At 33.2% G+C, this 26758-nt stretch overlaps 9 protein-coding genes across 9 annotated transcripts; 4 read left to right on the top strand and 5 right to left on the bottom strand.

The window, feature by feature from the left end:
* Positions 1-290: 290 nt before the first annotated feature.
* TVAGG3_1010400 (peptidylprolyl isomerase family) lies at positions 291-1853 on the bottom strand (the record flags this gene model as incomplete). Its single annotated transcript, XM_001579103.1, has 1 exon — positions 291-1853. One exon carries the CDS (start codon positions 1851-1853, stop codon positions 291-293), a length of 1563 nt encoding a protein of 520 aa, XP_001579153.1.
* Positions 1854-2161: 308 nt separating this feature from the next.
* TVAGG3_1010390 (ubiquitinyl hydrolase protein) lies at positions 2162-7642 on the bottom strand (the record flags this gene model as incomplete). The annotated part of the gene is made up of 1 exon (XM_001579102.1): positions 2186-7642. One exon carries the CDS (start codon positions 7640-7642, stop codon positions 2186-2188), a length of 5457 nt encoding a protein of 1818 aa, XP_001579152.1.
* A 502-nt stretch (positions 7643-8144) lies between these two features.
* Positions 8145-13782, bottom strand: TVAGG3_1010380 (nuclear-transcribed mRNA catabolic process, deadenylation-dependent decay; the record flags this gene model as incomplete). Its single annotated transcript, XM_001579100.2, has 1 exon — positions 8174-13273. One exon carries the CDS (start codon positions 13271-13273, stop codon positions 8174-8176), a length of 5100 nt encoding a protein of 1699 aa, XP_001579150.2.
* A 529-nt stretch (positions 13783-14311) lies between these two features.
* On the bottom strand, positions 14312-14980 carry TVAGG3_1010370 (glycosyl hydrolase; the record flags this gene model as incomplete). Its single annotated transcript, XM_001579099.2, has 1 exon — positions 14349-14957. One exon carries the CDS (start codon positions 14955-14957, stop codon positions 14349-14351), a length of 609 nt encoding a protein of 202 aa, XP_001579149.1.
* A 1156-nt stretch (positions 14981-16136) lies between these two features.
* On the bottom strand, positions 16137-17627 carry TVAGG3_1010360 (mRNA splicing, via spliceosome; the record flags this gene model as incomplete). The annotated part of the gene is made up of 1 exon (XM_001579098.1): positions 16137-17333. The coding sequence occupies one exon, from the start codon at positions 17331-17333 to the stop codon at positions 16137-16139; it is 1197 nt and encodes a 398-aa protein (XP_001579148.1).
* Positions 17628-17746: 119 nt separating this feature from the next.
* Positions 17747-18544, top strand: TVAGG3_1010350 (regulation of endocytosis; the record flags this gene model as incomplete). Its single annotated transcript, XM_001579097.2, has 1 exon — positions 17789-18385. One exon carries the CDS (start codon positions 17789-17791, stop codon positions 18383-18385), a length of 597 nt encoding a protein of 198 aa, XP_001579147.1.
* Positions 18545-18944: 400 nt separating this feature from the next.
* Positions 18945-21677, top strand: TVAGG3_1010340 (armadillo (ARM) repeat-containing protein family; the record flags this gene model as incomplete). The annotated part of the gene is made up of 1 exon (XM_001579096.1): positions 19216-21573. The coding sequence occupies one exon, from the start codon at positions 19216-19218 to the stop codon at positions 21571-21573; it is 2358 nt and encodes a 785-aa protein (XP_001579146.1).
* Positions 21678-22052: 375 nt separating this feature from the next.
* Positions 22053-24101, top strand: TVAGG3_1010330 (ATP binding; the record flags this gene model as incomplete). The annotated part of the gene is made up of 1 exon (XM_001579095.1): positions 22089-24101. One exon carries the CDS (start codon positions 22089-22091, stop codon positions 24099-24101), a length of 2013 nt encoding a protein of 670 aa, XP_001579145.1.
* A 449-nt stretch (positions 24102-24550) lies between these two features.
* On the top strand, positions 24551-26592 carry TVAGG3_1010320 (regulation of choline O-acetyltransferase protein; the record flags this gene model as incomplete). The annotated part of the gene is made up of 1 exon (XM_001579094.2): positions 24579-26507. The coding sequence occupies one exon, from the start codon at positions 24579-24581 to the stop codon at positions 26505-26507; it is 1929 nt and encodes a 642-aa protein (XP_001579144.1).
* Positions 26593-26758: the final 166 nt, after the last annotated feature.

The raw sequence follows: 26758 nt of genomic DNA, 5'->3' as shown, positions 1-26758 counted from the left end.
ATGGCATTTATCTCATAGAATAATAGTATTTAATTCAATAACCATAAATTTATAATTTGTCTATTCAAATAAAATATGTAATTTAACATCAGAAATCACTTTTTCTTTCATATTGGCAATAAATAACTAATATGAAATAGCATTTTATAGATATGAAAAATAATATATTTTATTCTATTCACAAATAAATCATATAATTACTCCATAATAATGTAAATCTGATGAGATAGTCGTGTTAAGATTTACAGAACCAAATAAAAATTTCTTTGATAAAATTCGAGATTTTGGCTTTATAAAGTTCCTGTCATCTTCTTATAGAGGAATTCTTGTTCATTCTTTGCTGTTTCTAAATGATCCTTTAGAATTCTCTTGACTTCGTTCAAGTATGCGTTTGCATTTGGAACTTCAGCCAAAACTTTCATGGTTTCATTTGCATCATCTGGTTTGTTCAACATTATCTGTGCTTTTGCTTTTCTATATAGAACTTTTGCTTTAAATTGATCAAAATCTAATTTTGACTTCTTTATATAGTCAAGGGCATAATCGGATTGGACAACAGCTTGTGCGTATTTTCCAAGCTCCATGTAGCAAGCAACGCTATTTGTTTTACTAACAACAACGTAGTATTGAGCTCTTTGAAATTCTTCTGGATTAAGTTTCTTGAGAACTTTTGTTGTGAATGGGATTTGCATTTTATTGTAGTAGCTGTAAGCGTTTTTATACTCTCGAGATTTGAATAATTGAGTTGCTTTTTCTTTAATCGCTTCTGCAAATCCGAATCTATGTTTAATAGGTATTTCATCAACCCAGAATTGAGGCATTTGTATAGATGGATCATCATACGAAGGAAAATTATTTTCATAATCTATTTTTTCTGGTTCTTCTTCTTTTTTAGCTTCTATAACAGGAGTTGGATCTTCTCCAGTTAATTGTTTCAATAAGTCAGTTGCTTCTTTGAATTCTGGATCATATGTCAGTGATTCTTTTAAGGAATTTATTGCTTTGTCAGTAAGTGGAGGTTCTACTGCTTGGAATGTCAGAGCAACACCATATAATGCTCTAGATTCAATATATTTTTTGAATTTGTCCATATCCCAGCTCAAATGCTCATCATTTAAATCTTCGGGAGCGGAATCGAGATCTACCATGGGTCCCCATGCCATCCTTGCTCTATTAAATTCTGATCTTGCATTTCTAATTCTTTTTTCTTTGAGCAAATTATGGGCAATTGTTAATTGATTCAAGGCAAATTTCTTTCTTTGATTTGTTTCATGTTCTTGGGCTTGTCTCTTCTCTGCTATCATCTCATTTATTATTTCAAATGATGTCTTCTCCTTTTTAGGTTCTTTTTTCTCAACAATTTTTTCTGGTTTTGGTTTAGGCTCGGTTTTTACTGGAGCTTCTGGCGAAAATGCAGTTTCTTTATACTTATTTACATCTTCTTTATACTGATCTGGTGAATAATCCATTGGTTCAGCATCAACAAGATAAACTAATGCTTCATAATAATCAGAATTGTCGATTTGGCCATGAAGACCAAGAATTGATCCATCACCAACAAGATATTTCTTTGAAAAATAGACTTTGCAGACTTCTTTAACAGCCATTGTTGCAACAACTACCGGCAAGAAAAGGAACAGTTCTGATTCTTGTTTTTTATCGCCAGTGATCCAACATTGAGCACTATCCATGCAATTAACAACAATTCCTTTTGGTGACGAGATATAATATCTAACTCCAACAATTGTTCCGTTAAAATTAGAGTATCTCTTATCCCTTTCGCCTTCTTCTTCAATGTGTTTATAAATCAGTCCATCTGAAGTGAGTTGAATCGAACCAGGTGGAACTTCCATGAAACTTTATGATTAAAATTGAACATTTTTAGGTTTAACTGTCATATTTTAGCATTAAATAGCTTGAGATCTATTTCTAATCTGCTATTATTTAACAATTTGAGAAATGAAATCTGATCTCAAAAAAATACAGGATCTACTCATATATAATCTAATCATTTGGACTTTGAAAAATATATCTAAGATAAGAAATTGGCATCAAAAAGTTGTACAATTAATTTGAAGATAATTCACAAGAAGATGAGATTATATACATCATTCATTATAGAGCGCAGTTGAAAATAACAATAGTTTTTTTTATAAAAGAAATTTTATTGAATATAAAACAAAATTTAATGATTAGATTTCTTCTTTACCTTCTTTAAGAAGGCATTTACTTTGCTTTTAATGCCATCATCTTCTAGGTTCTCTGATAAACTCTTTAGCAACTTAACATTAGAGAAATTATCAACTTTTGGAAGAGAAAATTCACCTAAAACAAGTCCATTCTTAAGAGCAAGAATTAAACAATCGCTTGCACTATCATAACTCTGAGAAAGACAGTATTCAACACAAGATCCTGAATAAGGTGTTGAATTAGCTTTATCTTTCAAAGCAGCAAGCATTTGAACACCTTGCAAACTGCTGCATTTAACAGAATCAAGAATTCCTGTCTCTAAAACATCTTGGGCGCAAGAAGGTTCACATAAAACAGAAATTGCCAAAACAGAAAAAGTATCAGAGATGATTTCATCACTTTTAATGTTTTTGAGTAATTCAGCGATTTCTTTGATATGTCTTGCAGTTACTGTTGGATAATTACCAGCCAATGTTTTTAGAACTTTTATGTATTCGTAAACTCTTTCTTCTTCTTTTTCTTCCTGAGAAATCGAAATTGCTTCATCCAAAAACATTGGAATAACAAAACTTGCTGTGTCTTCTGTTATTTCTGGACATTTATCAGATGATTTCTCATCCAAATACGCGTTTTGAATGAATTCTGTTAGTTGTTCATTTTCAATTCCAGCGAAAGACATCAAACAAGTGCTTGCGAGTTCTCTTGCTTCTTCATCTGTAGAGAATATCTGGTTCTTCAGTTCAGGAATGATATCATCCAAAGGAAGATCAGGAACTTCTTCTTCTGTCTGATGTTTCGATTCATTTTGATGGATTTTGTTCATCACAGATGATCTCAAATTACTTGGCAAATACTGCTCAATTGCAATGATCATGTCTGGGTAATTATCAGCAGTCAACTGCAGGAGATCGTAGAACTTCGTTGAGTTTGCGTTTCTCTCTGAAAAAGTTCCTAAAAACTGAGCATCGAAGATTTCTTCCAAAGAAGAAATTGATTCATCTCCTTTTTCTTGTGTTGCTGCTTCAATCGAGTTTAAAATCTGATCCAAGCATTCACCAACGTTTTTAGATGACTTGATTGTCATTGGATCTTTCTTGTCAGTCAAAACCGAAATGATCATTCTCAATAATTGCGGTTTTTCTGAAATTTTGTGAGATTTCAAATATTCAGAGATGAAAGCGCACAAAATATCATAAGTTATCCAAGAATCGATTGATTCGAATGACTCAATGATTTTGTTGAATTTCTCTTCAGAGTCTTCAACGAAATGAAGTGCAGAAGCTGCCAATTTCATCAAAATTTCAACACTTGAAACAGATAAAAGTGACATTTGTTTCAAATCCAATTCCTCGAATTTTTCCAAGTACATTTCGCTTCCTTCTTTATCAGTTAATATATATTCTGTGATCTTCTTGGACCACGCCATGACTTGGCTCGAAAGAGATCCAATCGGGAAGAAAATGGAAAGGAAGAATTCTCTATGATTTTTGTCACCTTTGAACTGAGACAAAACTAAGTCAGAATACGACATGGAATTGGAAATAATGAATGGCCAGTATTCTGAATTCTCTTTGTCGATTTTCTCAATCATTGGTTTAGAAATGGCCGCTTCACATTTAGATGTCAAACCGTCTTGGACATAAAACAATAAAGAAGCAGTTGTTTGTGTATCAGAGCCACTTGTTAAATTATTGAACTCTGAAATGTCAAAAACGGTTATTTTATCGTTATCGTTCAAATACCAAGTTTCGTTTTCATTTGAACTTTTGACCAACGACAAATATTTACCACTCTTTATGTTGTGTCCTTGATGCAAAATTAATCCTTGCAATGAGTAGTTGTTGCAAGTATTATTTGGATGAGAAATGAATTTAGGAATCATGAAACTGTCAAAGTTCTTGTTATATTCTCCTGTTTGGCATCTATTTAATGAAATTACTAAAATTCGTGGCCACATTCTCACTTCATTTTCTTTACAAAATGAATTCAAAGATTCAATTAAATTTGTAAAGTTGGCGGTTTGTAAAGTTACCGTCAATCTCGACTGCAAAGCCAATTTGGAGATTTCGCTCACTTCACTTTTACTGACCACTTTAGATTCGAACAAACCCTTCAAATTCAGGTTTAAATTTCCGATTTGGTTGTCCATATGAGCGACCAAAGAAATGAAGAGAGAATCAGGCAATCTGTGAATTAAGTTCTTGATGTATGTGAACTCGATAAACTTCTCTAAACTCACTTTATGTGATCTTAAATTCCTAAACAAGGTAATGAGTTCTTTGACACTTTTTATTGTTTCTGAATCAGAGAAATTATTTTCCAAAATTAAAGAAGTGAAACAATATAAATTGAAAAGGACTTGGAGAATACTTGATAGGCAGGAATACTCATTGTTAACACCTGTAAACGTTGATTGCGGGAAATATGAGAAATCATCTGTCAAAACCGTCATTTTCAAGTCAATTTTTTCTGACAAAACTTTCAATCTTTCTATGCAATCGAAATTCGACAAAAACTTGATTGCAGCGTTCCTTGTTTCCTGTGTCTGTATGAAAGGAAGATTCTTATTGATGTATGTTGGAGAATTAAACAACATTTTATAGACTTTTTCCATGTTTTCGTCACTTTTTGTTATTAATTCCAACAAATTTATCAAAGTTTGGTCAACATCACTTGTATAGCTTGTTTCGAACTGTACTAAGTCTCTGAAGAAGGAATCAAAGACATACGAATCAATGTCTTTCCGAACTTTCTCAATACTGAAGAATTCTTTTGATTTCGAGCGGTTTTCAGTTTGACAAGCATAAACTAACAAAGAAATCAAATCTTCTTTGGGAGTTTCGTAAGACATCATCGAAGAAACGCATTGTCTCACTAATTCTTTGTTGGAACAGATCAAGCAATCATGTAAAATGTGATGTGAAAAAATTAATCCGTTAGGTGAACCCAAAAGTGACAAAGAATGAGTTGCAATTGCCAAAGAAACTTTGTCAATGTTGTTTGTCGAATTTAAGTATTCGAGGATTGTTTCTATTGTATTCTGCTGCAATGTCTGTTTGTTTTCTGCCAAATTTTTCAGAACAAATGGGAAAATTTTGACATTTTCTGACATTTCCATTGAAAAGGAAAATCTTTTCATGAAAATGTTCTGGAGATCGCTTGGAACATTGGATTGGACTGAATAATTTGTTCTCCCCAACAACTCAAGAACCAGAAAGATCTGTTGAGTGAAATTATTCAAGTGTCCCAACATCGAAAACAACTGATTACTTACATCGTTGTTTAAAATAATATTCAAAGTGGAAGAATTCTGGATCTCGTTGAGTTCTTCAGGTTTCAAGTTCTGTTTGACGACTTTCAGCTTGAGAGGCCTTGTAAATGACAAAGGAACAGTGGAAAGGGAATTTTTCAGTGTCAAATAAACATCATTTTCGTAGAAAAGTTGGAAGTTGTTTTGCTCCATGTCCAAAATGGATTTGACTTCATTGTAGATCCTAGTCGTTGTATGGAAAGGATGCAATGATATGGTGCCTTCGATTTCTTCGCCATCTTTCAATAAAACCACTTTTTGAATGAAACCGAATTGTTCGTTAATTCTGAAGAAATCTGCTTCCAACTGCGCGATGGAAATGATCATTGGAAGTATGGAATTTGTCTTTGTTTGGTCAGACAGAGCTGTTGAAATTGCTTCGACCACTTTTTCGATGTCTCTCTTCTCATCTCCAATTGTATTCAAGATATACAATGAAAACCAGCGAGATAACTGCGGAGGAACGGTGTCTTTGAGGATCTTCTGTATCAGAAGTCTAATGGAACGCTTGTTGGTCGCTCTTTCTGAGACAACTTGGAGAATTCGAGGTAAACAAACGTGGCAATTGGAATATTCCATTTGAGTGAAGCGCTGGATAAGCACATTCTCAGGAATATTCGAGAAATTGCTGATCCAGTGTACAAATGTCGTTGCCATGCTTGTAACAAAACTATAATTCTGATTTCCGGTGAAAGAATCGACCAATTGATCAAAGAAGCAGAGACATGGCTTGTCTGAGTCGTTCTTTGATATTAATTGTGGTATTTCTTTGAAAATGTACTCGATTTCTGAATTAAATATTCCGGAAGAGAAAATCTTTTCAATAAATAAGCAGATAAGATCTGTTTTGGCTATTCTCAATAAAAAGTAGCCAAGATTTTCAATAGGAACATCTTGTTCGCTTGAATTTAATTCTTCTCTGAATAATCCAATGCATTTATCGCCAGATCTTAATTCTAGTTTCTCTGTTCTACTCTTTGGCTTTGCTGCTGCAAGTCTGCAGAACATTGCGTGAGAAATTTCGTAATTATCTGAGCGATCAATTAAAAATGCCCATAAAGCAGGAGAAAAGACTTCGTAAGGCAAGCAATGTAGAGCAATAGTATTCAGTGGCTCCAAATATGATCCGTAGATGGTCATTATTGCGTTGGCGCATGATTGAGCGACATTTCCTGAATGGCAGAGAAAAGCATAGGCATCTCTTTGTTCAAATGGAACCAAACCAATCAATGACGTAAGGCATTCAATGATCTGTATGGAAAGAAGGTCATTTGTCACCCAACTTAACGCATCCAATAAAATTCTCTTGAGAGGATCGGCAGAATTGACAACTGTGCCAAGATCTGCAATTTTTATGGAGTACTGGACAATTTTTTCTTTGTTTTGTTTGGATTCTGCCTTGAAATAATTGGATGTCAATGAAATTATCATGTTATTCGATAGCGAATGAACGTACGTGCAGTAATCCGAAAAGTATTTTGCAATTAGCATTAGTAAATCGATTGTAATGTCATGAGATAATCTTTTTGTTAGTTTATCAATAGAATAAGCCAAGACAGCGGATAATTGCTCGCGCTTTAGTAAAGGAATAATTGAATTGAGAAAGATAATGATTTTGATTAGTTTTGGCTCAGCTAAATCTTCTATTTCGAGTAATTTAAGCTTTTCTGTCTTAAAAAATGTAGATATCAAAGACGTAAAAAGCTTTGTTGCACTTTCCGATAGTTTGACGTCGTCTTTTTTATCAAACAAGATATTCATGATTTGAGTATCTTTTAATTCATCAGTATCAACCATGATTTTGAAGTCGTGTTTTTCTAGAGAATTAAGTAATTGAATTTTGATATTCTCGTTCGATTCTGATGAGAAAATAAAATCCATGACGTTATTTGCAAGATTTGTGATTGATTGCTGTAAATCAGAATCTTCTATTTCTGGGGATAAGATGTGCTTGCATTTTTCGATGATATCTGTGAATTTTGTGTCGTTATCTGTTGAATCTTTTTGTATCTCGCCGATTTCAACGAACTTTTGAATTATTTCTTGATCAACAGGGCACAATAGTTGTGATTGTTGCTGTTCACTATCTGCTCCCATTTCACTTGAAGGAGGGGCGGGAGGAACGTAATCCTCCTCACTCATTTTTTTGAATCTATCAATGAAAAAATAGACAGCGACTAATAAAGGAACCGAAATATGCATATAAAAGATGATTTCGAATATAGTAAATCTCTAATTTTGAGAAAAACTTTCACAAATTATTCAAAAAAATTTTATTATCATGTTTCAAGATGAACTACTAGGATCAATAACAAGCTTATATAAAAATAATTTGAATTTTCGTTTGGGCAGCTTTCATATTGGATCAAAAAATCAAAGTATTGACAAAGTTTAACTCATGCCTAAACCAACATATCACTATGATAACATAGTATTATCCTTTGAAATTTTGCATTTCAAAAGCAATAAATATCCCTTATTTTATAAATTTGATTTGCATTCACTATTATTCAAAGCATTTATACAAAAGAATTACTGAACTTCTATCATATGATAAGAAAAAGTATCATATTATTGAAAGTAAATTAAATTATTATAAAAAAATCTTTTGTTGAGATCTAAAAATATATGTATATAATATTTACTAAAAATCTATATGAAAAAAGAATTATTTCATTGTTGTGCAACAGATTTCTTGATAACTTCAATAAACTGTTGCACTTCCGTTGAATCACTAACGAATTTTTTGTTTGATAGATTAATTTCTTTGTCAGTGATGATGTGGTTGATGAAGCAACGCAATCCCCATGGCTGTGGAGATGGTGTAGAGAATCTTTCGATTGCCAATGTGACAATCAATTCATCAATCTTCGGCTTCTTCATCAAATTAATTATGTATTTCATGAAAACATTTGTTATTCTTCCTGGATTTCTTAATTGGTCGAATAAAACATGTAAAACATTTATCATTGTTTCAGGAGTACTGTTATCAACTAATAAGTCTAACATCTTGTTGATATCCTTGCATTCAGTCTTGTTAATCAAATAGACAATGAAAGAATGCAAAGCTGTTGTTCCACTCCTTTTTTCAACTTGAGAAACAAATTTCTTCATTGTTTCTTCATTTTGTATTTCATCAAATGATAATTCACTGATTAGTTTAGGTGTTACTTGTTTCAATTTAGTAAAGCTATCATCAGTAAACTGTTCAGTGATTGGAGGTAATTTTCCTTTAGGAGAAACACTTAAGAAAATGTTTCTTAGTTGTGTAAAATGTGAACCAAACATCGAGCAAACTTCAAGGGAAATATCATACATGAAATCAGGGAAATCATGAAATAATATCAAGATGAAGCGAAGTAATGACTTATAGTACACTTCGAATGCATCTTTTGCATGTGCTCCTTGCAAATAAGTGACAGCAAATGTATAATCTTCTAACAATAATTTCATAACTTCTGGATAATTTTGTATCAAATAAGAAACGAAATGGTTGTGAGTAATTAATTGTGCCCAGTCTGGTGTGAATGTTGGTGCGTTCAATGGCCTTAAGTTATGCAGCAAACTGGCAATAATTAGAAGTTTTGTGTTGTTTGCATAAAAAGTTATGAGTCTTATTAAAATATCGTAATATTTTCTAAAATCGAAAGATATTACGTGAGAATTTCCTTGTATTACAAGTTCCAAGGATTCCAGGATATGAGAGAACGATGCATCTAATAATTTTGCCTTGTGAACTAATGAAATGAATTTGGAAATTGTTTCTTCTGATTCAGAAAAGAAAAGATAAACAAAGAAATTCTTTCCGTATTCCAAACATTCCATTATTTTGTCTACACTGTCATCATCAGCGATTTCTTTCCATTCCATTAGTAATAACTGTATCTTCTCTAAGTCCTGGAGTTCTTCCAATGGATCGAATATTGATACACTCTGTAATTTCGAGTTTGTACTCAAAACATTCAAAGGAACATCCATTGTATCCAAAACTTTCTGGAGTTCATCAATTGGCAACTGTTGTGTCTGTGTTGTGATGGACTCAATCAAAATGTTTGGTGTGGTTACAACAAATGACAAAGAGTCAATCATATCACTCGGTTTAAGTGTTGGTTTTTCGATCAATGTTTGATGTAAAAATCTGACAGCAAACATATACAAACGACCATTAAATGGTTGTCTATTTAACGAATCGAAGAAGAACTTGTCGAGTTGTTTCGTTGTGAGCAACCCTGTCCTCAAGAACTCACAAAGCAGTTGTATACTTGGAATGAAGTTTCTTAACCAAGAAACAATCAATGGCTGCATTCTTGTGACGTATTCAGGAGGAGCTTTGCCGACAATTTGTTCAAGGATTCGAGAGAAAACAGTATCATTAATTCTATGGTTATTCTTGTACATGTATTTCATCATTGTTCTTATTAATGATGTGAAACTCTCGAAATTTGGTCCAACGTCAGGAATTTTTTCTGAAACTAATTGTAACAAAGAATTTATTTGGTCATTCAAATCTGTTGCATTAGTTTCACTGGAAATCCTCTTTGCTACCCATTGGAAGTAACTTTCGTACGCTTCATATGACTTACTCTTGCTATCCGCAGTTTTGTCGATGATCTGGATTTGGGATGGATTCAAAGCGAGTTCTGCCAAATCCTGGTAAATGAAATTATGTTGTGGCAACAAACCTTGTTCTGTTGGAAGAATTGAAGGAGGAACTAAATGTTGGATACTTAATGGTATAAGATCTTGATGTCTCTGGTTATGACTGTTTTCTTTCTTCTGCTGTTCGAAATTCTCTATCTTTTGCTGAACAATTTTCCAGGCTTTCAAATAAACAACGTCTTTTAATAATTGGCCAATGAAATTATGATTTGCTTGTACACCTTGCAATGCCCATTCGCTGTCTTTCTGGTCGATGTCGTGCATAACATTATGGTGCAAATAGATCTGCTGTTTCTGGAAAACAGTAAACATAACAAGGCTTGCACTTAATTGTTTCGTTAATGTCTCCGCTGTTTGGTAAATCAAATTCATGTTGTTGCAAAGTACAAAATCTTTTAGAATTAATTCAGAAGCTGTAGAACTTGCGACTTGAGACAAATTCTTTCCTTCTGTCTTCAAGAAACTCAATGTCGCATTAGTTAAAGCGTTTCTGAACTTACTCTGTTTCTCTTCTGCGTTTTCTCCTTCGTATTCTGGAATAATGAAATGCTGACTCGTCAAAGTGTAAAAAGCGGAATCTTCAAATGAAATAATTTTGTCGATATCGGCTTGGTTGGAGAAATACAACAAAGAGAAAGGTTTCGTGATGAAATCGAAATTATCCTCATTGATATTTGGTATCAAAGGAATAATCATGAATTGGGAACTTGTTACTTTGAAATGATTCATAATCAAAGTAATTTGATTCTTTATACTCAATTTTAACAAATCAATTGAGTTGATAGAAGCCAATACTTGCAAAATAGCACTCATGTATGGATTTGGTGGTTCAAAGAATGATGTTGCACATCTTAAAACTGCAGCAACAAATGGTAAAACACCAAATAATTTTCCATGTGCTAAAGAATATAATAACAATCTCTTGATATCAATGTATTTGGAAAGTATTGGTCTGTTCAATGCGAATGTTAAATTACCAATTAATCTTCCTAAAATTGATAATCTCCTGCGTTTAAATCCACCTTCGTATGTTGCAATTTCATCTGATTTTTCTACTAAATTGTAGACTTCATATGAAGCTGCTTGTATCATTATTTCGGTGAATTCTCTGTCTTCTATTATTGATGGAAGGAATGTCTGTAACAAACATGGATGATCTTCAATGTCTTCTACTAAATGAAGTGCTAACCAATCTAAATAACCTGTAAATGCTTGGATTGTAGGATGAAGCATTTGACTGTCGTTATTTAGGTTCTGCAAATTCCTCCGAAGACGTGGTGGAGGCTGCTGGAGCTTCTCAAACCTACGAATCTTAGGATGGATGTTCAATTTCGTGGTTTGGGAAAGTTGTATCGGTGCGGAAAGTGACATAGAAATCTTCTTTATGTTTTGATACAAAATTGGCTCTCTTTGCTTGAAACTTGGCTGTTTAAGAAGGTTAAACACGTAAATAGGAATACGTGTAAGCTTGGAATAACAGATGGATAGGGCAGATGAAGTGAAAATTATAAGTGGTTGGTCGGAATCTTCTGAATACGTTTTGTGGAAGGTCGCGAAGATGGCTGAGAGGTCTGATTCGCCATATAAGTTCTCTAAGATCATGTTTCCGACAAGTTGGCCCATCTTTGTGGCAAATTTTATGTCATTATTTGAGATATAATTTAATTCAAGGATTGGATAATGGATCATGTCCTCAAAAAGTTGGTTATTGACTGCTTTGAGGTGATGTAATATCAAAAGGAACTTGTTGAGTGTTGTTTTGCCATCAAAGTATTGTTTGAAATATTCTGACGAAGCAAGCTTGATATCGGATGGATTTACAGGTGGCAATGAGTCCACAAAGTTGAATTGCTGTAGTCCGTTACCGATATTTTCACAAATTGAGTACAATGAATTTGCAATTAGTTGTGTCTCGAGATTTAGTGTCTTAAAATGGTTGGAAAGCCATTTAAATATTGCGTTTAGTGTAGAAATGAAGACTTGCATTGATGTAGGATGACTTTCCAAAGCTCTTGTTTTTACAAGCTGAAGGAATGAAATTAGAATATCCTGGCCGTTCTTGGATACGATAGAATCGATGAATTCTTCCATATTTATTGAATCCTTGATCGTAACATTGAAGGCGAGGTCAAGAGAAAATTCAAGATTATCAGAATCCAACAATTCCTTAAGATGTGAAGAGAATATTTCAGCAATCTTGGTTAGCTTCTGCAGAGAACTCTTTGAGAATAAGAAAATAGCTCTCATGCAGAAATTTGATGAGTGTTTCCATAATTCTTCGAAATAATCACGACTTCCTAGCTGCGAATACAGTACAATGTTGAATATATAGTTCACAAAATCAATATATTCCTTAGATTGCTGTTCTTTCACTTGAGAAATTGCAAATAAAATCACATGACTGAATTTATGAATGCAGGATTGGAAAAATGGTACGACATCCTTGGGGTATATCCTTGCAAGCTCTACGAATCTCTCAACAAAATCAATGCAGATCCAACAACCGTTTGAAATTGTAGAAATATCGTAATTTATATGGCTTAATATTTCTTGAGGAATCATTCTGCACTTGCTTCCGAATGTTATGTTTGTTTGTGATGTTGCTATATACATGAGGAAGTCTAATTGTGATCTTGTATTATTCCATGGAATCACGAACGGATAAGCATCGATTTTCTGGTTTGCTGATATCAATGAAAGGAAAGATATCAGCATAGAGCATCCATCTTTATCAAGAGACTTTAGATTCGGCTGATCCAAATAGTTTACAATTGTTGAAGGATCGACGCCGCGGTCTGTAAATGCTTTCATTATAATCTTAACAACACTTCCTTTCTGCATGTCCTCTAAAGTCTCGAAATATTGACGAAATGAGCAAGATGAAGAAGAAATCGCTGTTAAGTAAGAAGCTGCGTGGGATGCATTGAAGTCTTGGAAAAAGCTCAATAATCTCTCGAGATTTGCCGGTGAAATTAAACTTCGCGGCTCACACTCGATCACGGCATCGTATAATGAAGGGTTTGATAGCGATAAAGATAGCTTATTTTCTGGATAAAATGAGTCAGTAAATATGGATAATGATGTGGGCATTGTTTGTGAGATTTGCTCTGGCATCGAAAACTCCGGTAAAAATAAATTCGATAACTCGTATAAAATCACCTCAGGAAGATTTTCGTAATCACTAGGTGTTAGTTTTGGAATGATTGTAGATGAGATATAGGCTTTTGCTTCTTCAAAAAATGCCGTATTTTCTGAAAAAACGAGAATTGCTAAAGCATTTTTAATATCAAGCTGAGAGATTATGGGAGGAATTGTCTTGGTGTTATTGAATATCATGCCAATAAATGAATGGAACTGAGAGGAATTAACGAAATTTTCGATTAATTTGTTTGAGCAGTGAATAAGTTGATTTTTGTGAATATCTGACGTGTTTTGTTTTGAGATAGTGTCAATAATAGATCTCATTGTGGATACAAAGAGATATGGGTCACTATTTTCAATTGTTAGTATAATTCTATTGGATATGACATCTGGATCAGCTTTTGTGCTTAACCCAGATATTAAATTCGATATAATTCGATATCCACTATCTTTAATAATAGATTGGATACCTAAAGACTTAGACATTGACACTTTTTGGCGCGTTTTTTTTTTTTAATGTTAAATTTGATATTTGTATAATGTACATACTTAGTACATTCAAATCACAATAGAAATTTTGAAATAATACCTAAAAACAAAATTGAAATTTCGTAAATCTAATCATTTTTTTATGAAATGATCTGAATTGAAAGTTCTCGTATCACTTATTACAATTTTAGTTGAATGACAGTATTTGAAACAAAATGTAATAGACCCAATTATTTTCTCTGTTTTCAATCATTATGAGTTAGCAGAACATTATACTAATGTTATATCTATATAATTCTAACTATTTTGTCTATATATCATTAATGTGATATGAAATGTTTCTGTTTCAGTTAATTATTCTCATAAGTATTAGAATAATATTATGTTTATGTATATTAGAGACCCATTGGATTTCTGCAATATGGATGAATTGCTGGAAAATATGATTATTAAATAAATTGAACTATTATCTATAGTAAATCAATGGATAAGGCATTCCCAGTAAAAATAATCTAAGAGTGTAAAAAAACTTATAATCATTTAAGTTTCTTAATGAAATTTAAGCATATGCAACATAGCACCAAGAACAATCGACACCAGCGTAGTAACCGCCGATTGGCTGAGCATCAGTGAACTGCCACATTGTGTAGGGTCCCCAATATGTGCATTGTGAGTTATATTGCGCCATCCAAACATCAATACCAGCATTGTTAATCCAATCCATATTTATATAATTAGTAGCCCAATTCAAATTGCAATATGTCATAGCTCTGTATCCAGCTGCCCTTATACGATTTGCGAACGCCACAGCCATTTGCCCAACTAGATCTCGTCCTACATTCATTGTTGGATCCTCAATATCATAAGCAACAGGTAATGTGATGTATTGTTTGTATGGTTCAATGATAGAAAGTGCAAAATCAGCTTCGTTTTCAGCCTCTTGAACATTCTCGGCGTAACCATAGTGGTAGATACCAATGAGCATGTTGCATGCAATAGCGGCTCTGATATGGTTCACAAATTGCTTATCAACTTGAGAAGGATCAGCAGAACCATAACCACAGCGAATCATGACACCCTGGATGCCGGATTGATCGCGGGCAGCATTGAAATCGATGTCTCCTTGCCAGACACTAATGTCTATAACCTTGAATGGCGTTGCAACCATTAGCAGCTAAAAAATGATCTGACATCCTGCCAAGAATACATTTTGATGTATTCAAAAATTGAAAAGATTATAAAAACTTATCCGATCAATAAAGTTCGGAAATCTTTTTATTATCAAAAATAACTTGGGGAAAAAAATCAATTGATTGGATTGAAACGGTTTGAAATGAAAATAAATATGATGCATTGTAATCAATCTTCGTAAGTAATTCAAAATTCTGATAAGAGTTTTTTTTTTTTTAGGAATGTTAAAAATCATCAGATTATTGGGGATGCAAACAATATATTTCGGTTTTAATTGCATTTTGAGTGCACAGTTTATTAAAAGAGAAGGTGAAAAAACATTTTCATAGGAATTTGAATCAAATTCATGAGAAGAAGTTTATCGAAAAACTTAGTCTCCAATCCAATTGAAATTATTCAAAGAAGTAATTCTAAATATAGAATAATTTGTCTAACTAAATAACCGAGAGATAAAAATTGTTAATTAACCGAGAGATTATCATGTATTCATGTTTATGCATTTAAAAATAATAGATTTTGCAACTCTGCTGGGAGATTTTGTTTGTTTGGTGTTCAGGAATGTAGTTCATAAAAAATTTGTCAATATCTTGTCAACAAGCTATGTAGAGATCGTGAATAAACTTAAACTAGTACAGTACCTCTATCTTCTCTATCATATTGCAATTTATCAATGTATAAGTTGGATGCCTATCTTTTAAAATTACAAAAATATGATAAGAATGTACTTTATATTCAAGCGACAAAGGTAATTTTAAACTTGTCAAATCACTTATTAAATGTAACTGCGATAAAGAAACAAAATCTAGAGATGGATTAACTCCACTCATTTATGCATCATGAAAAAGTCATCATGAAATTGTTAAATATCTTATCTCTTTTGGAGCTGATAAAGAAACAAAGAATGATTATGGATGGATTCCACTCTCAGTTGCAAAATATAATGTAAGAGATTATCTATTGGAGCAGAGTAATATAATCTAACCCCAGACTATTATATTAAAATTAACACTATTCTTATTTCCAATCAATTCTTCTTTTATTCGTTCATTAATGAATCAATAAAAATAAACATATATTTATTATTCATATTAATTAATAACAAAATAAATTAATATGAATAAATACAAACAATTTATTTATCTATACAAACAAATTATCAATATGGCTTTCCATTTTCGTCAACTTCTCTCCATAGTTTAACAGTTTTGTCCATTTCACAAGTAATCAATCTTGTTCCTGTTTTATCAAACGAAATATCCAAAATTCCCTTTTCTGCAGCGAGACTTCCAGGTTGTACGACAGTTGATGTTTCCTGGAAGCATGTTCCGCTGTCGAAATCCCAGAATTTCAATGAGCCATCGTCGCCACTTGTTACCATAACTCCATCTTCATTTATTGCGAGTCCTGTTATGACGGCTTCGTGGGATTTGAACTCTCTGTATAGTTTAGCATCTTGTCCGTTCCATTGGAAGATTGCATCAGCAGAAGCGCTGACGAAAGAGAATAATCTTGGATGAGCAGATAATTTTCGAATTGTCTTCTTGTGGTTAGTGAGAACTGCACTCATTTTACCTGTTTTCAGGTCCCAGATTCTTATTCTGCTATCCGCTGATGCTGTAACTAAATGACTTTCATCTTGTAAAAACATTACGTCAAAAACGGTTCTTTCATGACCTTCGAGAGTAAAAACTGAACTCTGAGTTCGTAAATCCCATACTCTGACCGTTGAATCGCGTGATCCTGTTGCAATAATTGGAAGACTCGGATGTTCATCAACGCAGTAAACGCCACTACCATGGCCGAAGAATCTTCGTATAATTGAATTCATATTGAGGTCCCAATTGTAAACTTCTTTGGCGTCTCCAACAGAATAAAGATATGGAAATCCTTGTTTAGATAAACATAAATCAAGAACAGCACCTGTATGGCCTGTTAGAGTGTTAGTTAATTCGCGTTCAGCAAGGCGCCAAAACTTAATCATTCTGTCTGTAGAACCAGTTACGAAAAATTCATTGGATTGATCAACTGAAATTGCTTTGACCCATGCTGCATGTCCTGTCAATACACAATAGTTGTACCAATTACGATGAGGTTTGGCAGCAATTCCATCTTCGACTAAATTTTGGCGAGCTCTATCAGGTCTTTCATCAATAACAGGCGCTGGAGCTATCTTCTCGATGTTTATTTCTTTTTGTGACTTTGGAAGGAATTTATTCGTTGTAGTTTGAGTTTCGAAAGATAAATCTGAATACATTGCTTCCATTAAGGAAGATTTTGGTAGAACAAATCTAGTTGCACCATATAATTCATTTGTCCTCTGTTTGTTCGATGAAATTAAATTAGCTAGATCCATAATTTTAAAAATGTTGAATTTTTTGTCATGTAAATTGTCAAAGAAAATCATCATAGATTGTCCAATTTCAAATAGAAACACACCCTTAACCGATTTTATACCCGCCATATCATTTTATTCAATGAGTTCCAGGCATTCATATTAATGGTTATAAAAAACACCCATATTTCTTAGAAATAAAAATTTATTTATCATAAAACTTAGTTTTGAGTGATGCAAATGTTTTTATGTATTTTATTACATCGATCTACACATTTAAAATTTCGAATTAACACTAAAAATTTTTCCAAAAAAAATTTGAAATCAAAAAAAATGAAAATAATCTTCTAGAAATTCTCCATCGGTTTATGGCAAATAAATTTTATGAAAAATCCGAATCCATCATGCTTTTAATAGTTCAATAATATTTAAATGTTTAGTCACATAATTTCTCAAATTTTAAAAGTGACAGTTTTATGAGCGTTGATTATAAATACAACTTCAAATTCATTGTCATTGGATCAAGTGGTGTCGGAAAAACATCTCTTCTTTCTCGTCTCATTGATGGCACATTCAACACAGAAAATCAATCAACAATTGGTGTCGAATACCTGTCAACTGTAATTGAAGTGGATGGCAATCCAGTAAAGCTCCAAATCTGGGATACTGCAGGACAGGAGAAGTTCAGGTCAATTGCTAAATCCTATTTCAGACACGCTGTTGGTGTCATTATGGTTTACGATATCACAGATCGTAAATCATTTGACGATCTCGCATTTTGGCTCAACGATGTCCACACACTTTGCGATCCAAACGCATCCGTTACACTTATCGGAAATAAATTGGATATGGCATCCTCACGCGCCGTTACAACTTCAGAGGCCACCTCCTTCGCTAACACTCACCAGCTCCTCTACCTAGAGACATCTGCTCGCGGAGGCGATAATGTCCAAGAGGCATTTTACCGTGCAACAAAATCTGTTTACGAAAGAGCTGAAAATGGCCAAATTACCGCAAAAACATCAACAACATCTCAGGCAAAGCAGAATAATGATGGCGGCTGCGGTTGCTAATTTTTTTCAATTTTAATTCAACATTTTTTTTTCCCCAAATGATTCATACTGTTTAATTGCCATATTTAAAGCTTTAAGCATACTGTCTTATACTATTTCGTCATTTTTCATTTGATTTTTCAAGCTTCTACCAACATTTTTTTTCTCTCCTTTTTTGTTCTATGTTCCATTATTATCTTTGATGAAAAATATTTTAAGATTACATGATATAAAAATATCTCTCCGAGTTCCAGTTGAATCAAAAGATAAGAATTAATGACATTTTATTGAGTTTTATTCATCTTTATTTAAGTGAGGTTTCGTCATATCATCTATCATAGAGATAATAATTCCTGCATTTTTCTAATTTTAACACCGATCTTTAGAAATATTGTATTAAATTAGACCAATATTGTTCGATGTCCTCTTGCATTGATCAATTTAAGTGATTTCTCTTTAAACTAGATATATCATGATGCTTTTGGCGTAAGCAAATGAGATTTTATCTTAAAATATCAACAAATCATGATGGTACAAATGAATTAGCTTTTAAAACATATGTTAAGTATTATTAACTATGTTATGTATCAGTAATGTAAACCCCATTAATTTCTTGAATTCGATGATTCAAAGATCGGCAGCAAAAATATCTACTCTTGATATGACCTATTTTAATATAGTCTTCTTCAGATGTTCTATCAAATCGAGAAAATTTGTTTTTCGAATTTTTGATTGACCTATTGACATTTCATTTACATTTTCCGAATCTATACAGCATAAGTATTATATATCTGATAATTATTTTGAGCATGATTTTTTCTTTCATTGTAAAAACCAAAAATTAATTTCAGATGGATATATTAGTTCTGGTTAACTCCATAAGGCAAAACAATGAACACTTCGCCGAAGCCAACCAGATGCTAACAGAACTAATATCAGACAATCCAGATGAATTCATTCACCAACTTTGCGCTGCAATTCCAAATGCAAAGGATGCTAAGTTGCAGATAGGTGCAATTCAGTTTCTAACCATCCCAATTGAACGAAATGGTAACTGTTTTGTAATGAATTCATCTACAACTCGTATCTCTGACGCAGCAAAATTAGAAGTCAAAGAATTACTGGTGAACATGCTCAATTGTCCACATGAAATTGCAAATGCAGCAAGTAAGGTACTAGTTTTTTATACTAGTTCTAATTCTTGTGACTCTAACAGTTTATTCCATGAATTAATGGAGAATTGTTATCCAGAGAATGCTCAAAATTTGAGTTTAGCGTATTTTCAAACACTTACAGATCTCTCTAGTTCAATTTATCTTCAGGAAAGAGAAAACGAAACAACAATTTTACAATTATACAATTTTTGCAGTTCAATTGAACTACAAAACAAAATTAAAATAGAAATTCTCAAAATAATAGGAAATGTACTACGAATTCCAGCAAATCAAGAAGGGGATCAACGTTTTTTCGAAGTTTTTCAATATATTTGGTCTTTATGTCCACAATTTCCAGAACAGTGCTTTACAATACTTACACAAGGCATCCAAGATCATGGTAATGTTATATCTCAGCTCCCAAACCTCGTAGAACAGACAATGGCCGCCATTACATCCGAAGACAAAAATACAAGGCTTGCAGCCATTGAAATGCTCTTAGTAAGGTATATGGACCCCGACCCATCCTCTTTGGCTTCATTTAATCCAATAGTTGACGGCCAAGAACAACAAATAATACAAATCATGATAAACATCCTGGAAGCAGACCCAGATGTCGAAGTTATACAGAATGATTCATTTTCAGGTAAATGCAAGCGAGTTCTCAAGGAATTATGTGATTCTATCTACCAAATCGTCCAAGAAAACATACAAACTTACATTGAGAGCCATCTCGAGTCAGAAATAGTTGGTCAGAGGACTGTGGCCATGCTTCTCTTCTCTATCGCTGTTTCTAAGGGAGATGAAGGAATTTTACCGTTTAAAGACGAAATTCCACAGATAATTTCACAGGCATTGCAAGACCCAACAGAAAGAGTTGTTAACGAGACACTTTCTATAGTTTCAACCTTAATTATTTCGAATTTTTTACAGATCGACGAAAGCCTCATTACATTCATTGCTCCTCATGCCTGCAGCACGAGTATCAATCTTTCGCACTCAGCTCTCGATACTCTTTTCGTAATAATCTCAAGATGCAATGATGAGCTACGAACTCTTGTTGCTTCAACTGTATTCTCATATATACGTGAAGTAACAGACGAAAATACGAGAGGCAACCTTCTCAGGAACTTAACAGACCTTTGTAAAAAATTATCCGAAGAAGTATCTGCGACAATTGTAGAACCAGCAGTCCAGCTTGCCATGGACATTCTACAAGAGTCAACCCCTGAATCTCCCGCAGTTTCTCTATCTCCAGCCATTGGATTTGCCGCATCCGTTTTTATGGCGGCCGGTACAAGCGTTGGTGAGCTTGCCGATGAGTATTTCAAGTTCGGTGTCCAGCTTATCGAGTCAGATTTAACATGCGATGGCATTATTACCCTTGCAGCCGTAATGAAGAATTTTGCAACAGCCGATCCATCATTTATGGCCACTTCCAGCTCCTTAATTGCAGAGCAGCTCCCCCTATTATCGAATAGCGATGACCTGCTCAGCATCCTCCAGCTGGCTCTCTACACAGTTCCATTTTCTGAAAGCGAAGAATTGTTAACGGTCATTACAAACTGTTTATTCGAAATTGGACTGACCGCGAAGATTTCTCCGGACTTCAGAACCAGTGTTCTCAACGTTTTGGTCGCTGTTTTCGAAAGGATGCCTGAATTAATCACATCTCGGTTACATGAATTCTTCGAAATCGCTTACTACGCTGGAATATCGATTATTTCATCAAAGCAGAGGTTGAAGATATTTATCGGAGCTGAAAGATTCTTTACAGAAGATCTACTTTACGCAAGAGCTGTTTCTGAATCAATTTTCGAAGTTGGATACGATATCAAAAACAGAAGTAAGTGGAACGCAAAGCTACTAATAACTCTACTGGAGATTGCTTTGGTGACAGATCCTCAATATCAGTGGACTTATCAATCTCTCAAATTTATTTCGAATCAGTTTTACAAACACATAAAACCGTATATAGACGATGAGAGTGCTGAAAGAATTATTGAGCTCCTGCCTATCAAACCAGTGAATCCTCAATTAGAAAGTCAAGAATAGAAATAATTGTTTTTGTTGTTTATTTGTTTTATTATATTTATTGCATATATAGATATTATTGTATGATTTTTAATAATTTAAGTTTAAATGTTTGGTTTTTTTTTGTTTCTTCAAATTTTATTTCATTTTTTTTTATATAATGATATATCCATATAACAAAAGTACCATATTTACATAGAAGCTATAAGACATCAAGAGTTCACACTGAATGACACTTATATATAAAATTCAATATTTATATTAGTAATCATCTGTATAAATTCATCTTAAATCCCATAATATAAGAAATATACAGTTTGATGTTTTAGCCGAAACTACAGTATTATGATGAAATTAATAAGGTTGTGAGATATTTCATGATAAAATATAGGATTTAGACTTCATAAACAACTGACTTCTCCAATTGAAGTCTAAATGTGTAGATAGAACTATATATGATGTAATTCTGATTTCATTACTTCATAAAATTTGTGTCGATTTGACAGAAATTTCCAATGATTTTGTTTTTTCTACTGATGAACAAGATTCTTCCGACTAGCATAATCATTGGAGTAGATGTTCAGATGGATTGTTTTCGAGTAGCTATTCCAAATACAGCAGATTTAATTATGTTACTCGATTCAAACGAAATGCCGAAAGCTTTTTCTACAACATTCGAAGTCATACCAAAAAATGGAACCGTACCTGATGTTATAGACGAAAAGAATTTCGAAAAATTCAATTATCGCTTTCTAACAAATCACGATGAAATATACAATCCAGAATATACAATAGTGCATCCTGCTAACTTTATTGGAAAGTTGTCAACACATGACTTCCACCAATTGAATTTTAAGCGAAAATATTACCATCAACACGTTTCATCAAATAATTCTTTTTATAAAACTGTTGGATTTGATCCAACAGTAGTCACAACGACAATACTACACAGAATTAAACAGAAAATTGCCGATGGCGGCATGGAGGTAATGCAAGCTGTTTTTTCTGTCCCAAAATTTTGGGTTCAATCTCAAAGAGAAGCAATATATTATCCCGCAAAGCAATTAAAACTCAATCCACGACTAATTGATTCCACTACAGCCATGGGTTCCTTTATAACTCATAAATACGAGAAAAAAGTTACGAAACATGAACGAAGGATCCTCATTATAGATATCGAACAAACATCATGCGAAGCTATTGTATTCGAATTCTCTCGTAAAAACAAAATATTTGCACATGAACAAATGTATTCTTATACAGATAAAGCAGGATTAAGGGATTTCGAATGTGTGATCGCCGATTTGATACAGAAACAGACAAAAACACCAAGCGAGCCATATTGGGAGTACATTAGATTGAAAGAAGCCGAAAAAGTCATAAAACAATTAAATACAAATACAGAAGCTTCAGGACACATACTCGGAATCCCATATAAAGTCACCCGCCAGCAATTACAAGTATCTTCTGTTGAATATTTGCAAAATATTTTCGATATGGTTGCATCAATCTTGAAAATTGTGCCAAATATCGAAATTGACCACGTAGAAGTTATTGGTTGTGGAGCGCGCTTGTACACTGTCAGGAAAACTATTTGCCAAGTCTTTGGAAAAAATCGAGTTACAGTTGATTCGGAGCCAGAGCAAGCAATCTCAGTCGGACTTGCAAATTTAGCATTCCAAAAAATCAATATTGATACTGAGGTTCTTTATCCTTTGAATTTCGTCCAAGGAAAACAAATTGCTCCTATTAACCAATCAATTCCATTCAAAACAGGTCTAGTGTCAGTAGAAATACCACATAACCTGAATATACCTGTTGGAGCGCCGTATATAGTGATGTCAGCCAATGTTACCGAGAATACAAAAATTTCATGTAATCCTTCCAGGATTTATAAGTTTAAAGACTCATTAACGCCAAATAAACGACCATGGGTAATAGAAACAATGATATTTACCCAATTCGTCGCCAATTCTATTCAAGTTAATGAGAAAATGCACCAATTAAGAAGATATCTTGGATTTATGATCGGAAATTTCTCAACAGATTTAGAAGTATCCGAAGCTCTTAACACTGTTATCAGTCCAGAAGATAAAGAGCTATTAGTTCGCGAAGTTTCCGATCTAAAAGCTTATTACGACAAAATTAACGCAAAAGCTTCGATGGAAGAATTATTTAAAATGGAAGAAAAGGTAAAGAATACAATGATGATGGCGAATATGAAGAAAGATAACCTTCTTTACCTTGATACTTCAATAGAAAAATTTGTTACAAAATGTAACAAAATAACTGAAGATATAAAGAACATGGTAGAGATATTCCAGACATCTATGACCGATGAGACAGTTCAGGACTTACTTAGACCTCTTGTTGAAGCTCAGATTTGGTTTGATTTTCATTACAGGCGACAGCGTTCGATTCCTTCCGAATTCATGCCTCAATTATGGTGGTTTGAAGTAGAGAGAAAAATCACCGGAATCGAAGCTCAGTATAAGGCTAAGTTTCGAAAAATGACTGATGAGTTTAAAGATAAGAAAATTAAGAAATAAATTGTGTTTTGTATTGTGTTTTTTAATTACGAATTACGTACTATTTTTTTGTTCGGGTATTTGTTATGGGTTGTAATTTTTCATCTAAAAAAATAGAAATATCATCGATATTTTGAGTTTTTTAAAACAAACATGTTATGTTAAATCTTTAAGTTCAACACGATGAAACCAAATTGCAACTCTCAAATGGTCAGAAATAAATTTTATATAAAAGTGATAAATTATATATTAATTTTTATAGGAGGATTGTGTATCATCTTGCTTAAAGTATGCTAGTATTTGTATTTCAATTTTTTTCAATTTTCAAAGATATTTACAATCCCGATTTACGATAAATCATTCAAATTAACTACTTCAAACGAATATTATCATTCGTAGAATAACAATCATATATACCACAAAATTATCATTTTATTTGTTTCAAAAATATTTATTCAATTCTGAATAACTGAAATTTGAAAAGTTTCAATTAAATTGATGTTAATAACATTAATAGCCGTATCAAGATTCTTTCACATATGTGGTCATGATGAATTTCAACGCAAGCAAGCTCCAACTACAGTTAAGGCAAGTTATAATTCAAATACATCAAATTTTAGGCCTAAATTTATATTTCCTGACTATGATAATGATGAAAAAATCTGCAAAGCCACGGGTTCAACGATAACATGGAACGATAAAACATATACTTGTACTGATGATGATCTTTTGACAGATGGAAAGAAAACAGTCCTTGAATCTACAATACAAAATGCGGGGAGCTATATTGCGAATTTTGTTAGAGCTAGACAACTCACTGGAAGCTTTCCAGCTAAAAACTTCTTAGATACAGCAATGACTGAAAGTATATTAGGCTCAGTTGCTGACGTTCAGATTTTTATATTTATTAGACCATTTGGTGATGAATCCAGACAGGCATTAACTGCAATCGTTCAAATTGATGAGACAACTTCTAGACCAATACAATCTGTTATGTTCATTAACTCAAAAAATATTCCAACCACATCACAAGACGAAAACTCAGATAATTCTAGAATCTTCTGGTCACTAGCTCACGAAATGTTGCATGCATTCGGAATTTCATCTGTATTATTCCCGAAGTTCCACACCGTAAGAAACAGTAACCCACATTCAACGAACAATACTTATCGTTCAGGAAAAAGGAATTTCTTAATTACGCCAAATGCACATATTTTCGCTATTAACCATTATGACAGAGTCAATCTTTCCATTAATGGCGAAAAGTTCACATCTGGCATTGAACTAGATACATATCCCGAATCAACAAGTTCTCATCCAAACATTAGACGCTATCTCTCTGATGTACTTGCAGGGGTCATTGTCCAGCCAACCAGTGGAAAATTCACTCGTGTTACTGATGTCACACTTGCTTTCCTCAAAGACTCAGGATTTTTCGATGAAGTAATTTATACAGAAGCATCTCCAATTATTTACGGTAATCCTTTAATTACTGAAGGAACGAGGAAAGGCGAATATCTCTCTGAAATTCCACAGAAAATATTCCCTTATGGTTATTTTTATAATGCTGAAGACTACACTGATTCTTCTTCATTTGATTTCGGATTTTCAGGGTCTGTGGATGATAAACTTCTTGTAAATGTTACGTGCAATAGTGAATATGCAATACCGTCAAAAGAATATTGCACATATGCCTCTTACTACAATCCATATCGTTATACACAAGTAACAAATGTTGCAGAGACTAATTATATGCTTCTAAAATACCCATTAACGTCAATGGGTACCGGCGCAATGATTCATGGAAGCAATTTCATGTCAGGAACATATTCATGTGCAGAAGATAAAAAATCATTTACATTAACTTACGTGAAATCATTTGGCGGTACAGATAAAGTAATTACTTGCAATCAAAAAGATACAATCAAACAAAAATATACCATAAAAAATAATAAAAATGAAGATATTGAATATTGGTACAAATGCCCAGATCCAGGATATTTCTGCAGAACAATGGAACAACGTAATACTAATTTCACAAGCGATCCATTCGCCGTTCAAGAAACAACCGGCGCTGGTGATGCAGTCGTAGATCCAACACCAAATGGTGATGATAAAACTGACAATGACAATGGCAATAATAACGGCAATAATAATGGTAATAACAATGGAAATAATGGTGGTAGTAGTGATAACAATCAACCAGTTCCTAAACCAACCAGAACGGCGACAGGTTCTGGAAGTGATTCGAAAGGTGGAATGAGTGAAAAGACGAAACAAGCGCTCATTATTGCTGCGATTATTGTTGCTGTTGTTATTGTATGTGTACTTATCATCGGACTTGCAATTTGGTACAGATGTAAGAAGAATAAGGAAAACAAAGAAGAAGAAAGTCAGTATTCTGATTACAGCAGTGATTCCATTTAAGACTTTTTGCTTTTTTTTACAAAATAAATTATTTCATCATTTTAATTTTTTTAACATCACAGAATTAACTAAAACTACATTATATTTGGATAAATTATATTTGTTATTTACTTATTCATTTTCAAGAAATATTAAAATCAACTCCAAACAAATTCTTATAATATCTAATTGTCATTGATATACATAGGTTATTAAATCTTTTATCTTCAAATATTTGCTAAAAAACAATAAAATGGAAATACTATACTGTA

The sequence above is a fragment of the Trichomonas vaginalis genome, chromosome I, assembly GCF_026262505.1.
Source record: "Trichomonas vaginalis G3 chromosome I, whole genome shotgun sequence".
Classification (NCBI taxonomy): Eukaryota; Parabasalia; order Trichomonadida; family Trichomonadidae; genus Trichomonas; species Trichomonas vaginalis.
Note: the sequence above shows the minus strand (reverse complement) of the source record. Positions and strands in the feature narration are given on the sequence as shown.